This window comes from Poromitra crassiceps, assembly GCF_964638095.1.
Source record: "Poromitra crassiceps genome assembly, chromosome: 29".
Lineage (NCBI taxonomy): Eukaryota > Metazoa > Chordata > Actinopteri > Beryciformes > Melamphaidae > Poromitra > Poromitra crassiceps.
This window is the reverse complement of record NC_139641.1, coordinates 17,639,451-17,654,051: the sequence shown is the minus strand read 5'-3', so window position 1 is coordinate 17,654,051 and position 14,601 is coordinate 17,639,451. Positions and strand designations below refer to the sequence as shown.

The following is a 14,601-nucleotide window of genomic DNA, read 5'->3' as shown; positions in this document are numbered from 1 at the left end:
TAATTATTTTCTAGGGCTTTCTTACCATACTGATTTTCCATTATATCCTTCATACTTTTGCCACCGACAGCTCTGCTACAACCAACAGGCTCGTCAACGCTTTTCTGTGCTGGCCATATGCTAGGTTTGACCTAGCCTTGTTTTCTTTCTTTCTTTCTTTCTTTCTTTCTTTCTTTCTTTCTTTCTTTCTTTCTTTCTTTCTTGCTTTCTTATTATTTTCAGAATTATTCATCTACATAAAGAATATTTTCAATAAGACCTTTTTGGTGAGGTAGAATTGTGGTTTTAAGAATTTACATAATGGGCTTAGCTGTTTATGGGTATGATGCATTCATATTAGCATCAGCATAGCTCAATCAGCATACTTTATATTGTCTGAGGTGCAGATAAATATTTTTCTCCTAAATGGTATCACTTGAAAAGTGAAGTCATGCTTGCAGTCTATTTTTTGGTGCTCACATAATATTCTCTTTCCCCTGTCTTGCATAGAGCAATCATCTACCTACTGTGCAAAGGTCACACTCACACCATGTCCGCCTCCTCCACAGTCCATCAGAGGTTCTCCACATTTTTAATGCTGTGGTGCACCTAAGTGAGACATAAAATTCTAATTGTTGAACACTAAGAAAATGTCACATAAAACAGTCCCTCTGGGAAATTGCGATTTTAACCATCGCAATAATTAATGCAAATTATGCCAATTATGAAGAGCAAATTAGTGACATGCACCATGAAAAGCTCCTCTCCAAGAAGCCTACTGCATGAAAAGTATGACTTTCTGTGTCAGCTGGTAATGATTTGCTTCATGTTTGTATTGTTTCTATGCACCGGAGTGAGACCAGCTCAGTGTCCTTGTGGTTTGAGTGTCCGCCCTGAGACTGAGAGGTCGTGAGTTCGATCCCTGGCCGAGTCATACCAAAGACTATAAAAATGGGACCCATTTGCCTCCCTGCTTGGCACTCAGCATCAAAGGGTTGGAATTGGGGGGTTAGATCACCAAAGGATTCCCGAGCGCGGGCGCACGCTGCCGCTCACCGCTCCACCAGGGGATGGGTCAAATGCGGAGAACAAATTTTGCACACTCAGGTGTGTGACAATCGTTGGGACTTTACCTTTACCTTATTAGTTGGTATCTTGAGGACTTGTGAGATCTGAGGGGGGGAAAAAACAGGCACACCTGAGCTCTTCTCAGCACAGTGGATCATCAACCTATTTCCCACAATCTATGAGGGACTAGTGCAGCATGTTCCAAGCATGGCCGTTTGGAACGGGCCCACTGCTTGGCTATACTAAATCCGACACTGCACGTCCTCGGGTCCCCAGCAACAACAACCCACCTGCCAAGTTCGAAGTCGATTGGTCACATAAACAGAGATTCCTGGACTTTATTTATTTAGATAGATTTACCGAAGTACTGATCCAAGGTATTCGATAACGTGCTGCTATCTCTCCATCACATGAGGGCCAAACTAGCTGCAGATCAGCAATCCTGTGAATATTTCCACAGCACCGACTCCGATCATGATTACAGACCTTTGAAGGTCAGAGATTTAGTGCGTCGTTCCTGCTCAAATGTTCCTACTCAAGGCTTGAGGGAGTGCTCCAGTTAGAAGAACAAAATTAACCTTGAGCGTTGCTGTTCTCCAAGGTGTCAGTGATGTCAAAGTAACGGCCAGACTCTTAAAGAGATTCAGCCATTTGGATTCAGACCAGCCTACCTCATAATTGCCTCCCTGGGACACTACATTAAGAAAAGCACCGTGAGCTGGACTGACCTACGCTGACATGTATTTCTGGATTGTTTGTGATCTTCTCTCTCCTCCTCTTCCTGTCTCTGCAGTGCTGTTTGGTCAGTTTGTGGTGTTCCAGACGCTGACCAGCGATGTGGTTGAGATCTATGATGGACGCTCTACAGATGCTGCCCTCCTTTCATCCATCTATGGATCCCACTCAGGTAGAACTTATGAGACCTCAAACCGCCTGTGTCTTTATTTAGCTGTGCCAGCTCATAGATATGAGTCATTTTGTAAAGCACAGCAGCACAGGCAAGACAGCATATCCATCTCTTTCAATTCAACCTCAATACGATCAAGCCTCAAACACCCACTTAGACTCAAAGATGATCTGATTAGATTTTGGTGGTCAAAGGCCAAAGGTCAAGGTCACTGTGACGTCTCGAACGCCATTTTAAAGCTTGTTAACGTGATATCTCAGGAATGCCTTGATGGAATTTCATCAAATTTGCCTCAAACTTCGACTTGGACTCAAGCTTGAACTGATTCGATTTTCGTGGTCAAAGGTCAAGGTCACTTTGACCTTACGAATGCCATTCCCACGTTTGTTAAAGCGATATCTCAAGAACGGCTTGATGGAATGTCTTCCAATTTGGCTCAAACGTCGACTTGGGCACAAGGATGAACGGATTACATTTTGGTGATAAAAGGTCAAGGTCACTGTGACCTCTCCAATGCCATTTTCAAGCTTGTTAACGCCATATCTCAGGAATGCCTTGACGGAATTTCATCAAATTTGCCTCAAACATTAACTTGGCGTCAAGGAATTTTGGTGGTCAAAGTTCAAGGTCACTGTGACCTCACAAACGCGATTCCCAAGAATGAACTAATGGCGGAGGCATAAATCTAGTTCTGTAAAGGATAAAGGATCCCCCCCCAATCTAACTACTCATGTTATAATGAAACACAATGATGATACATAATTAGTTATGATTATGAATAAACTCCCCCGAGAACCCAATTAAAACTACAAAAGCAAAACAGCTGTTGTAAATTGTTGTTGTCACACCCTACCTGCAATATTAGATTTTGACAGTTTCTAAGAATTCATTTTGTCTGTTTTAACCTATTTTTGCAAAGGGGGTGTAGATCAGATGAGACTTTAGAAATGAATTACAATGACACATAACATATTAAAACACGGTTTAAACAAACACAGCTACCGGACTGTCACACAGAAGTGAATCAAAATGTGCCTTTTTGTTGTTGTAGTGTAACTGTATAATAAATCATATGAAATATCCATGATAATGATGATAATGTCCCTTTTGCTTTTACCACGTAGGCGAGACGCTCCCTCTGAGTTCAGGGAACAAGATCACACTCAAGTTTACCACTAATGGAACAGAGACGGCCAAAGGATTTCATTTTGTTTACCAAGGTAAGACGCCTTTTCTCCCTGATGCTTTTCCCACATGTTTGTGATGGAAACTTTCATTTTGCTTATGCCACCTGGTAGTGCATTGGCTTTGCCTTAAAGAAAAGAAAAAGGCTTAAAGAATTGAGAGGCGGACCATACGTGTCGATGATTTGATTTGACAAATCTGAGGACTGGCTTTGGCATCGGCCAATCCTGGCGTGTTCCACCCCCAAATCGAGTGGGATTCAGCCTGTTGTCGTGCTACGCGAGTGGGATCCGCAGAGTACCAGGGAGCCAGCTGCTTCGTGCAGAGCGAGCGGACAATCCGATCCATAGGTGCTGCCCGCTGCCTGGAATCTCCGAGAGACGACCCCTGACAGCCAGGGAGGCTGTCAGGCTCGGAGGCGCGCGCCATTATCGTTATAAATGTAAATAATATTCCTGGAATGTGTGTTTTAACGAGCCAGTTACATTTCTTTGCATTCTTAGACATTACCGTTTGATTTAATTTGCATAATTGCTCAAGTTAGTAGTTAGTTTATGGGCTAGAAACTCTGCCAGATGACAGGCACTAGGCGCCATTTTCCCCTTCATTTGGAAGAGAAAATTATCCTGAAATGAAGATTTGATTGACAGCTGCATGTCGTGAAATTATTGGTTGAAATGGAGTAGAAATTTGATAGTACTAGGTGACGTCAGCAAACTGTACATTACTGTTATCAATGAAATCTTGAAAAACGAACTTTTGATGTGAAAAAGTGTGATTGTTTTGATTTGTTTTGCATACATTATTAAATAGGTGCCCTGCATACCCAGGTATTTGAACTAAAAGAAAAGAAAAGTAATTTTTGGGTTCAGCTCGACTTTAAAGGAAAACAAAAGGCTTAACCTTGCATTCATCACACGCAGCCTGTTCAGTATTGACTGTGGCTGGTGCCACAGACAGAGAGCCTCTGCTCTGGCACGGCCCACTGGACTGACTGATGATGTGGAGAGGAGATTCAGAGGGGCTTGACCATTTCTCTCTGTCTTCTTTGTCTTCCCATCGCTCATTCTGTCCTCCCAGCTGTCCCCAGGACCAGCGCCTCGCAGTGCAGCTCCGTCCCCGAGCCGCGCTTTGGGAAGCGCATCGGGAACGACTTTGGCATCGGCACGTCGGTCGTGTTCGAGTGCAACCCGGGCTACACGCTCCACGGCTCCACCACCATCAGGTGTGAGGCTGTGCCCAGCACGCTGGCCCAGTGGAACGGCACCGTGCCCACATGTGTCGGTGAGTGACCTTATCCAGGTCCCGATCCTCACGCACACACATACACACACACACACACACACACACACACATACACACAAACACACACACACACACACACACACACACACACATACACACACATACTAGGGCTGGGCAATATAATCGATACGGCAATGATGTATCACGATATTTTATTTCACGATACTGTATCGATACTTGGACGCCAAGTATCACGATATTATTATTATTTATTTATTTTTGCAGGCCATGCCATGCCACGTCTCTGCATCTGGTGATTCCCACCCCTAATCGATACTGTATGGATATTTCCCATATCGATGCGTTCAGTAACACTCAACACTCAGTAGTTTTGACTACATTACATTACATTACATTACATTACGTCATTTGGCAGACGCTTTTATCCAAAGCGACTTACAATAACACATATTTGTCAGCAATAGAGCAATCAACTATGGAGTACAGTCTATGACAACTACAACTTCTGAAGGAACAGTGGTACAAGTTTAGTTTAGTGGTACAAGTTTAGGTTAGTTTTTTTTTTTTTTTTTTTTTAGATATAGAGAGAGAGAACGAAGTTAGATCAAGAAGGGCCCAGATGGAGCCTGAAAAGGTGAGTCTTTAGTCTTTTCCGAAAGATCGGCAGTAAATTGACTATGAAATTGACTATTCATATAAAATGACTAAATTTGTCCACTAACTTATCAGTATAAAGTGATGCACATATTATTACACTACCTGGGTGGTACACAGTGTGTTGTATCTTTAGCTCTATTATTTAATTTTGAGTAAATTCTGTAGAATATCGCAATATATCGCAATATGTATCGCATCGCAATTTATCGTGATACAATCGTATCGTGACCCAAGTATCGTGATACGCACGGCTGGACTGCAATGTATTCTTACCGGTGCGATGGCCGGCGGGCCGCTGCATATTTGGGCCGCTCAGGTTGGTGAAAGTATGTATTATGTATTTGATTGGGCCGGTAGCGCCCAATCAACATTATCTGTGCTGTTTACAACAAGCTCTGTGGCCATTAGTATCTGTTTCTGGGTGTACAAGGCGTACCTGAAGGCACCATGAGGGGCTCACCCACTTACCGTGCAGAGCGAAGTAGAGGCTCAATGGATTTTACGTGCAGATAGCGCGACTACGCTTCCTCAAAGTGTGGATGGCGGGACCGCAGTCCATTCAGGCATCAATAATGAATGATTCTGGTCTCTGGAGTGGCCCTCCAATCGGTTTTTGAGCGACAGAAAAGTGGATTTTATGCAACAATTTGGATGCAACAACTAGGTGTCATTAAAAGAAGAGGATGTTTTACATCGGATAGCGTCTAACTTCACGTGAAGACTCAGGTAGGAGCCAGCATTTAGACCTAGACGTGAAAATGGCACAGTGTAATGGGAAATGCGTTACATTCGCCGGGCGCTAATGCGCTCAGTATGAGCCAGAAGCACCCGGCGAGCGGGGTAAAGTTGTAACAGACTATGGGGAAAGATACATCAGACATATGGGAAATGTTTGTGTGGCTATATTATGTCCAAAGTAATCTACTCTATATTTTTTGGTTTTGAGTGGGCTATCTAAGTTTTAGTTTAGTTTTATAGTTTCACCTATAACAATACTGATTCCTAGTGGTAGGAAGGGACGGGAGATTGATTTAATTGTTTCCTGGTGTGATGACAATTTTTTACTGCTCAATGTTGAAAAAACCAAAGAGCTAGTTATTGATTTTGGGAGGAAGAAGGCAGAAGTCTCCCCTGTCATTATTAAAGGGCTGGAGGTAGAAATAGTCCAGTCTTATAAGTATTTCGGTGTCCACCTGGACAGTAAGCTGGACTGGAAGAAGAACACAGATTCTGTGTTCAAGAAGGCCCAGTCTGGACTTTTCCACTTGAGGAAGCTTAGATCATTTGACATCAGCAGGTCACTTCTTCATGTGTTCTACCAAGGTATCCTAGCTAGTGTCCTTTTCTATGCTGTGCTCTGCTGGGGGGGCAGCCTCACTGTCATGGACAGAAATAGGATAAACAAAATGATTAAAAAGGCAGGCTCAGTGATTGGCCTTCCCCCTGATTCTTTGGAGATGATTATAGCCAAGAGAACAAGGAGAAAATTGAATTCTATTCTTTCTTATGAAGGCCATCCTTTGTTTATTGTATTTAATGCCCTGCGCAGTTCGTTTAGTAATAGGCTTTTGATGCCTCGGTGCTCTACTGAGCGATTTAGAAGATCTTTTGTCCCTGCTTCTGTAAAATTCTTTAACGAACACTGCTAGCCTTGCTTTGTGAGGCTCTCTCTCTCCACTGTATTATTGTTATTGTGCTGTATGTTACTGTTTCTTGTTTGTATCTGTACTCGCTCTGGTGGCAAACCATGTTTCCCCTCGGGGATTAAGAATAAACACCATACCATACCATACCAACATGACAACAATCAATACACTTGTATTTGCGTAAAAAAAAAAATCAGTGTTGTTATGTTTAGTACTGTACTGTACAACCCATGCGAGCGCGAGCTCGAAAAATTGGGCCGATTCGAAATTGTGGGCCTGTCTGACACATGGCAGGTAGCTTTTTTGGTCCCAGTCCAGCCCTGGTGATACGTATCGTATCATGAGATCCTTGCCAATACCCAGCCCAAACACATACACACACACACACACACACACACACACTTATCGGCAAAGAAGGAGCAGGTGCATAAAGATGGCGGTTGCCTGTTTTTTTCCCCTGGTCATTACGTTTCTTTAAGACCATTCCAGATTGCAGAGCATCCAAAGTCTCCCTCCGATCAAAGACAAACACAAAGATGTGCTTTGGACCAGATCAGATCAGATCAGATCAGATCAGATCAGATCAGATCAGATCAGATCAGGCATCTGTTCAAAGAACCAGGGCCCAGTTGCACAAAGCACCTTAGGTTAAGATTTCCCTTAGTCAGAATAAGGTATCTATGATAAAATAGAATTGGCTGCACAAAACACCCTTAAATCTTCTCCATAAGGTTAAACATTTTAAGGAAAACATAAGCACAAGATTTAAGGGTGTTTTGTGCAGCCAATTCTATTTTATGGACACCTTAACTCTGAGGGAAATCTTAACCTAAGGTGCTTTGTGCAGGCCAGCATCTTTCTGTCTGGCCCTTTGGCAACCGCACACATAAACATGTATGCACAAATATACCTGCATGGATGCACACACATGTTCATAATTTACGGATACACAGGTCTATTTGGCTCATCTGCTCTCACAGTTTCTCACACTGAAACACACACACACACACACACACACACACACACACACACACACACACACACACACACACACACACACAGAGACACACACACACACACACACACACACACACACACACACACACACACACAGAAGGACAAATATTCACTCAATCTCACACTGACAGACACCCACATACCTGCTGTAGCTGGGGATGATGAGGAGCTACACAGATGAGGTAGAGGAGAGATCTATTGAAGGAGCTACACAGATGAGGTAGAGGAGAGATCTATTGAAGGCAGCCAGAAAAGAGTCGGAGCTGCAGACTTCAAGCCAGGGTTCATGTGAGTTTACTGCCTAGTGGTAAGGGAATAGCAGCGGCACGCGCAGTTCAATTTTAAACACTAGTGATTTTTATCTTGAGATTGAATCTGGCTGAAGTATCTCCCCCAGCACCAGTGTACTTGTCCAGAATAATGGATATAGTTTCATGGCAGCTTCAACAAAAACACTCTGCTCAATTACTCTGACGGCAGCAGGCCTCGCTCTCCTGGGCGGTGCCTCTGTGAAGGTTACTTTCCCCGCCTCCTTATAGAGACAGTCGGCATGTCTGGGAACGCCCATACAGGCTCTAGGAACGCCCACAATAGACGCTGGGTTAGCCTGGGGGCGGGGTCAGGGTGGGGTAAAAACCCCTGTTCTATCCATTCAGCAAAGTTAGAATTTAGCTGATAGCTTAGCCCAGGCAGACACGATCGGGGATTTAACCACCGCAGTAAACGCACATCTGAGCAGACGTCTTGTGTTCTGCTCTAGAACCCCCAAACATGTAGTTTAGAGCCGCAGCACCATCTTTTGGTGAGTCAGCCCATGATATATATGGGCCCTGCCTCATTATCCTGCTGTGTTTGGGCCCCGCCTCCTTATCCTGCTGTGTTTGGGCCCCGCCTCCTTATCCTGCTGTGATTGGGCCCCGCCTCCTTATCCTGCTGTGATTGGGCCCTGCCTCATTATCCTGCTGTGATTGGGCCAGCTCGTCACACAACACTTTGTTGAGCTTTGAATCCACAAATGCAAAGCTGTTTGAATGACAGATTTGAGCTGTTGTAGCACAGCGTTCTGTCATGAGTTAATTAGTCTCGCCTGGATGGTTGACAGGACAAGCGTGTGCGTGCTTGTGGGTGTGTCTCTGTGTGTGTGTGTGTGTGTGTGTGTGTGTGTGTGTGTGTGTGTGTGTGTGTGTGTTACTGCTTGTCCAGCACAATTGCTGCAGTACGAATCATTTACCATCACTTTACACGTACACTTCAGATTGTGCAAATTAAATGAACTGTTAGTTTTTGTTATATATTGAAGATATTTTCCATGCAAATTATACAAATGGCGCACTTACCAACTACAAATGCTTTCATGTTTACGTATGAGGTTAGATAGATGAGGCCCACCTTCTGAATACATGTTTCTTTCAGTAGGTGTGTTCTCTGCACAACGTGGAGTTTGCTGTTTGGATCAGACACTTCCTCTATGTTCAGACTAGGAGGCCAAATCTGATTTGTGAACTTTAGTGACCTATTAATGACTTTAGCCAGATTGGTTTTATGAGTCTGGATGCTCCAAGTCTGATTTGTGTCACTTGTCCCAAACCACATATGGAGGTAATTTCCAATCTGCTTTCGACTGATGTGACTTGAGTGCGGACGCGCAGATCCACCAAATCTGATTTGAACGTCACTCGCAACTCGTCATCAAATGCTTCTGCGCAGGAAAACCACGTCACAAACGTACGTTGTAGAAAAGGGTCCATAATGGCCCACCGTCAGGCCTGTTCTTGGGGCAGTCGATGCCCACCAACCGGCGCGCCAACGACGTAATGACGATGACATCATCAACGATGACAATGATGTCATAGCATAGAGTTCACCTGTGAGGTCATCGGCGATGTCAGACATAACACCGATGATGTCATAGCTCCCTCGAACGTTGTGACATCACCAATGACGTGATGTCATACACCAAAACGCGGGGATATAAACAAGGTGTTCTGTGACGCTATATTGATTCCTTCTACTTCCATACTTCTTCAGGTATTCTTACTTCCTACTCTACCTTCATAATGTCAACCATTAGCACGACCAAATCCGAACCCGAGCTGAATCCTGGCTATCTTACAACCAGCCAGGCCCTGGTGACCGACTGCCTTACACCCAGCCAGGTCACCAGTGGTATTTCAACCGCGTCCCAGGACCGACATCTCGGTCCCTATCTCCATCCCCGTGATTCTGATCGATCACAGCCCGTGAGCCCTCATCTAAGATCCAGCACACTTCACGAGGCAAGCCCAAAAGCTTCGCCCCCAGCAAGCCCATAAGCTTCCCAACAAATTGATTGCGATTCTGACCGATCACTCTTGGTCACTGGCTGCATTACACCCAGCCAGGCCAGGCCCAGGCCACTTCATGCATCACCCGAGGCAAGCCCACAAGCTTCGCTACATACGTATTTACTGACGCCCACGTCGTTACCATAGCAACCCATGCAGATAGGCTGTTTAGGTCTGGACACACAGATCCGACTTGAGAATCAGATTTGTGGCAGTGCGGACACACTCCCAAATCAGATTTGGGAAACCAATCAAGATATATGATGATTAATGACTTTATCAGCAAATCAGATTTGCCTGTAATGTGAACATGGCCTAAGATGCCAAAGTGTTCACTGTCTGTGTTATTAACAAACGAGCTGATGGTTCATAGCGAGTTGGGCTGCTCTTGAGACTATGATACTTAGGAAACATGTTTTGTAAAAGAAATTAAAATTGTGGCTAATGTGATTTATAGGGGTGTCACGATATACTAATTTCACGATACGATACACGATATTGGGTTCACGATAACGATACGATACAATATTTTAACTATATTCTTTTTAACAAAAGTAAATAATTTCTATGTATTTATTTATGATTTATTTAACCATGTGAGTCCCGTTGAAATCGAAACCTCTTTTCAAGGGAGCCCTGGGAAAACACTGGAAAAATAGTCTTTCATTTGAAATACACAAAATACAAAACAAATGCTGTTTTTGGAAATTGTTATTATAATAACTATAAAACAACATGGAAGATAATGCTTCTCTTGCAATAGAATGTGTCACACTGTCACAAACTAAATGTTTGTTGCATGGTGAAAGAAAAATAAAGTATACAATCTATTTCTTAAATAACTCATGCTCAATGGTCCCTAAACTTATGTAATCTTATGTACCCCTTGAGCTGTTTTGCCATGCCAGTAGTCTACCCCCTCACTCATGCGTGTTGATTCTTCTAAATTTGTTCTATTATTATTCAGGAGCAAAACATTTTTTATTTTTTTATTTTTTTTACAATATTTTTTTCTGACGATACGCATATCGTGACGTTTCGATATCGCGATATATCGTGCGACGAAATATCGTGACACCCCTAGTGATTTACAGTGTTTTGTCATGACTGTTGTACCATAGATTATCCACATTGAATTTCACCCATTGGCTGAATCCCTGCTCAAACCAACCAATCATCTCTTCTGTTGCCTCCAAAACATATAACTTTGCACTTACAATAGATGCAACAACATTTTCACCATATTCAGTCACAATGAGGCTGTCCCACACCATTTGAGAAGACTTGAAATCCTACAGTATCTATGGCATTAGTTGCTTTTAACAGACTTCCTCAGAGCAAACTGACCTTGGAACATTGGTGGAGATGCCAACGTTGGTACTTAATTGGTCCAAGAAGACTTGATGTATGGCTTCAGGTGGAGAGTCCAACTCTACCATTAATAATGGAGAGAAATGGGAGATAATGGAGGCAATATAAGATACCATTTTATAGTTGAGTTCAGCACAGTTCAGTGGTGGCAGTAATTCTCATTACAAGCAACAGAATTGGCAAAAAGCAATTTTGACCACACTGCATTATTTAGTAGTTCTTATATGAAAAACTTTCAAATTGAATTTAAAGAAAATATAAATAAAGATATATGGTAAATTAAAGTGATAATATGGAAGATTTCAGTTTTCTTGTCTCTGACAACACCTATGGCAGGGGTGGGCCACACTGACTTACATCAAGTAAGTGAAGGGCCACACATTGGACATCATACCTGCCAACACTCCTGATTTTCGCGGGAGTCTCCCTATTTTTTAACCTTCTCTCCCTCTGTGATTGATAATTTCTCCTGTTAATCCCCTGATATAACTGTGATACAAATCCAATGGCTGTAGCAGATGAGATTTATTAACATAATTCTGCCTTTTATTTAGTTTTTTGGGGGTTGTTGATTTTACTTTTGAGGATGTTGAGGGCCGGATTGAGATGGTCCAGGGGCCACATTTTGCTCATGTGTGACCTATGGCCATGAGCAGTAATTGCAAATGAGATACACACAGTGGTGCATATGTGACGTGAAAGGGTTTTTTCTTCTTCTTCTTAATATATTCAAGTTGGCCAGTGGGGGCAGTAATGCAACACTTGGACGCCAACCGCGCACACATCTCAAAAGAAGAAGTTGCTCAGCAGACCCCACTGGAGATGGCTATGACACGTGTGTGTGTGTGTGTGTGTGTGTGTGTGTGTGTGTGTGTGTGTGTGTGTGTGTGTGTGTGTGTGTGTGTGTGTGGCAGATTTGAGCTGTCAAAAGGGAACTAAAGGCTTGCTCCTGGCCAATCCTGGCGCTTGACTGCTGCGTAGGCGGGCGCAGGGTGTGTTCTGCCCAAATCTCCAGTGGGATCATAATAATGCGGAAACAACAGCAACTTGCTCTGACTCTGCCTACTGGGTGATGGGAAACCCGTCAAGAACTGTGCACCGCTTGTTGTATCTTTGTTGTTTTTGTTTGGGGGGCGGGGCAAGTGTCACCACAGACACAAGTTCATAAATGTTGCAATACAGAGAGATGAAAGGGCTTTCATCAATAGGCCATAGGCTCAATCACAATTGTGTTAACTTAGCGATATATAGTGACTTTACAGACATTTATTTACATGAAAATCTTCTGGATTATCACTTTAAATAGAAACATAAATTTAAACTTGGAGAAAAATAAGATACTTAGGGGGAGAAGGAAAATAGACTTAATATCTCTGACATGGTGCATTAGATATGAAAGCACCCATATCGTATATGTGTCAAACAGGTTTTTGACATCTTCATTAAAACATCTCTAATGAAAAGTTGCTGCCAGTTTCTTGCATATCATACGCTGCAGATAGTGTTTTGCAATGCATGCATTCTGCCTACCTGCCGTAAATATGACATATGAGCCTGTCAGAGATAGGTGGGGAGTATTCATCCTTTTATGACTGTCACGGTTTTTAATCACGCTCAACCAATCACATTCACTTATAGCTCATGTGACCCCAAGGACCAATCAAATTAACTTATAGCTCATGCCACCCAGAGGAGCTGTTAAGCTCCACAAACAATATCCCTGGAAATGTTTTTGATGGCCGTAAAGTCGCAGGTTTCATTGCAGGGAAGTCCTGAACTCGTGTGTGTGTGTGTGTGTGTGTGTGTGTGTGTGTGTGTGTGTGTGTGTGTGTGTGTGTGTGTGGTCATTGTGCAGTCTTTCTTTTTGCAATGTTAATATCACCCCCATATGCTATGCTTAAATATTGAGCAGGGTCTTATGATGAAAAAATAATTATTTTCTGCTGCATTTTCCTGTTTTGCACTTAATTTTATAACTCCCCCCCCCAAAAAAAAACAACAACAACAAACAAACAAAAACATGGAAATGGCCGATCAAAACGATGTTTTGGTTGTCTTGAGAATGCACTGACATGGACACTATGTGTCAAAGAGACTTTGGAGATTTTGCAGAAAGTACAAGTCAAGGTTACTGATAATAGCAGCCTAATAGTAACCTGACTCCGCCAGATGGGGCAGTATAGAGTACCGCAGGAATGAGTCTGGAAAACATGGATGCTAACACTTCCAGGTTCTTCACTGTTTCTGTCTATGGGATTTTTGAATGGGTTTTTGGCGCGATGCTTCAAATGAGGTCTGTGGTTAATGTAAGCTTATTCAAACACAAACCTGTGTTCAGCAGGATAATCTTCACACATGAGGACCACTTTTATGAGTTTTGAAGCTTTTACGTGCCGTTAAAAGGGCGGCTAACTAGCCACCTGATTGGGTGACACAAAGTATTTAACACTGTTTCATTATTGGCATTGATATAACATACTGACCACTTCACAGCTTCAGCTCACCGTTCTAATGGTGCGTTCCTTTATCGCAAAATAACTGGGATGTGGAGGCTAAATGACATCACATCCATTTTGTTAGCGTTCCATTTGCAGAAAAGTTGAGCTGGGAAGTTCACTGTTCATTGGTCAGATCCACTAGCTAGCCAGGCTAGCCATTGTTAGCTATAAAAGTTGATAACAAGGCATTTCGTGGCATTTTGCGCATACAAACACTGCAGCCTCATGTCCACACAGATAGATGTTATGCAGTGCTGTGTGTAAAGCTGATTTAATGAGACACAAACAAGACAGAAGTGCTAAACAATATTACTACGATTATAACTACCGTAAATTCCGGACTATAAGGCGCACCGGTCTATAAGCCGCACCTTCAAAGTTGACTGTTTTTTACATATATAAGCCGCACCGGTCTATAAGCCGCGGGTGTTTTGATGTTTAATTACCATATGTAAGGCTTCGTGCACAGAGGGGATTGTCGGGAAAGAGATGGCTGTTTGGGGAAGCTCCCATTTATTAACATTTCAACAAAACAAAAGTCAGGTCACTAATCCCCAGACAAAATCACACATTGTGAGATGCTTAAAAATCACCATCGGCGGGAGCTTTACTCCAGATGCTGTGCAGCCAAGAACAGTGAAATTCGTTCTCTCGTGACCTGTGGTTCTCAACGTGATGGACGA

At 43.0% G+C, this 14,601-nt stretch overlaps 1 protein-coding gene across 1 annotated transcript in view; it reads left to right on the top strand.

Moving 5' to 3' along the window:
• Positions 1 to 14,601, top strand: part of LOC310800114 (CUB and sushi domain-containing protein 3-like) — a gene marked incomplete at both ends in the record, with an annotated part of 662,783 nt that overhangs the window by 451,447 nt on the left and 196,735 nt on the right. Inside the window, 3 exons of the mRNA XM_083662685.1 lie at positions 1,841 to 1,954; positions 3,079 to 3,174; positions 4,220 to 4,423. Coding sequence (XP_083518811.1) covers positions 1,841 to 1,954; positions 3,079 to 3,174; positions 4,220 to 4,423 — 414 coding nt within the window. The remainder of the gene's footprint in view (positions 1 to 1,840; positions 1,955 to 3,078; positions 3,175 to 4,219; positions 4,424 to 14,601) is intronic.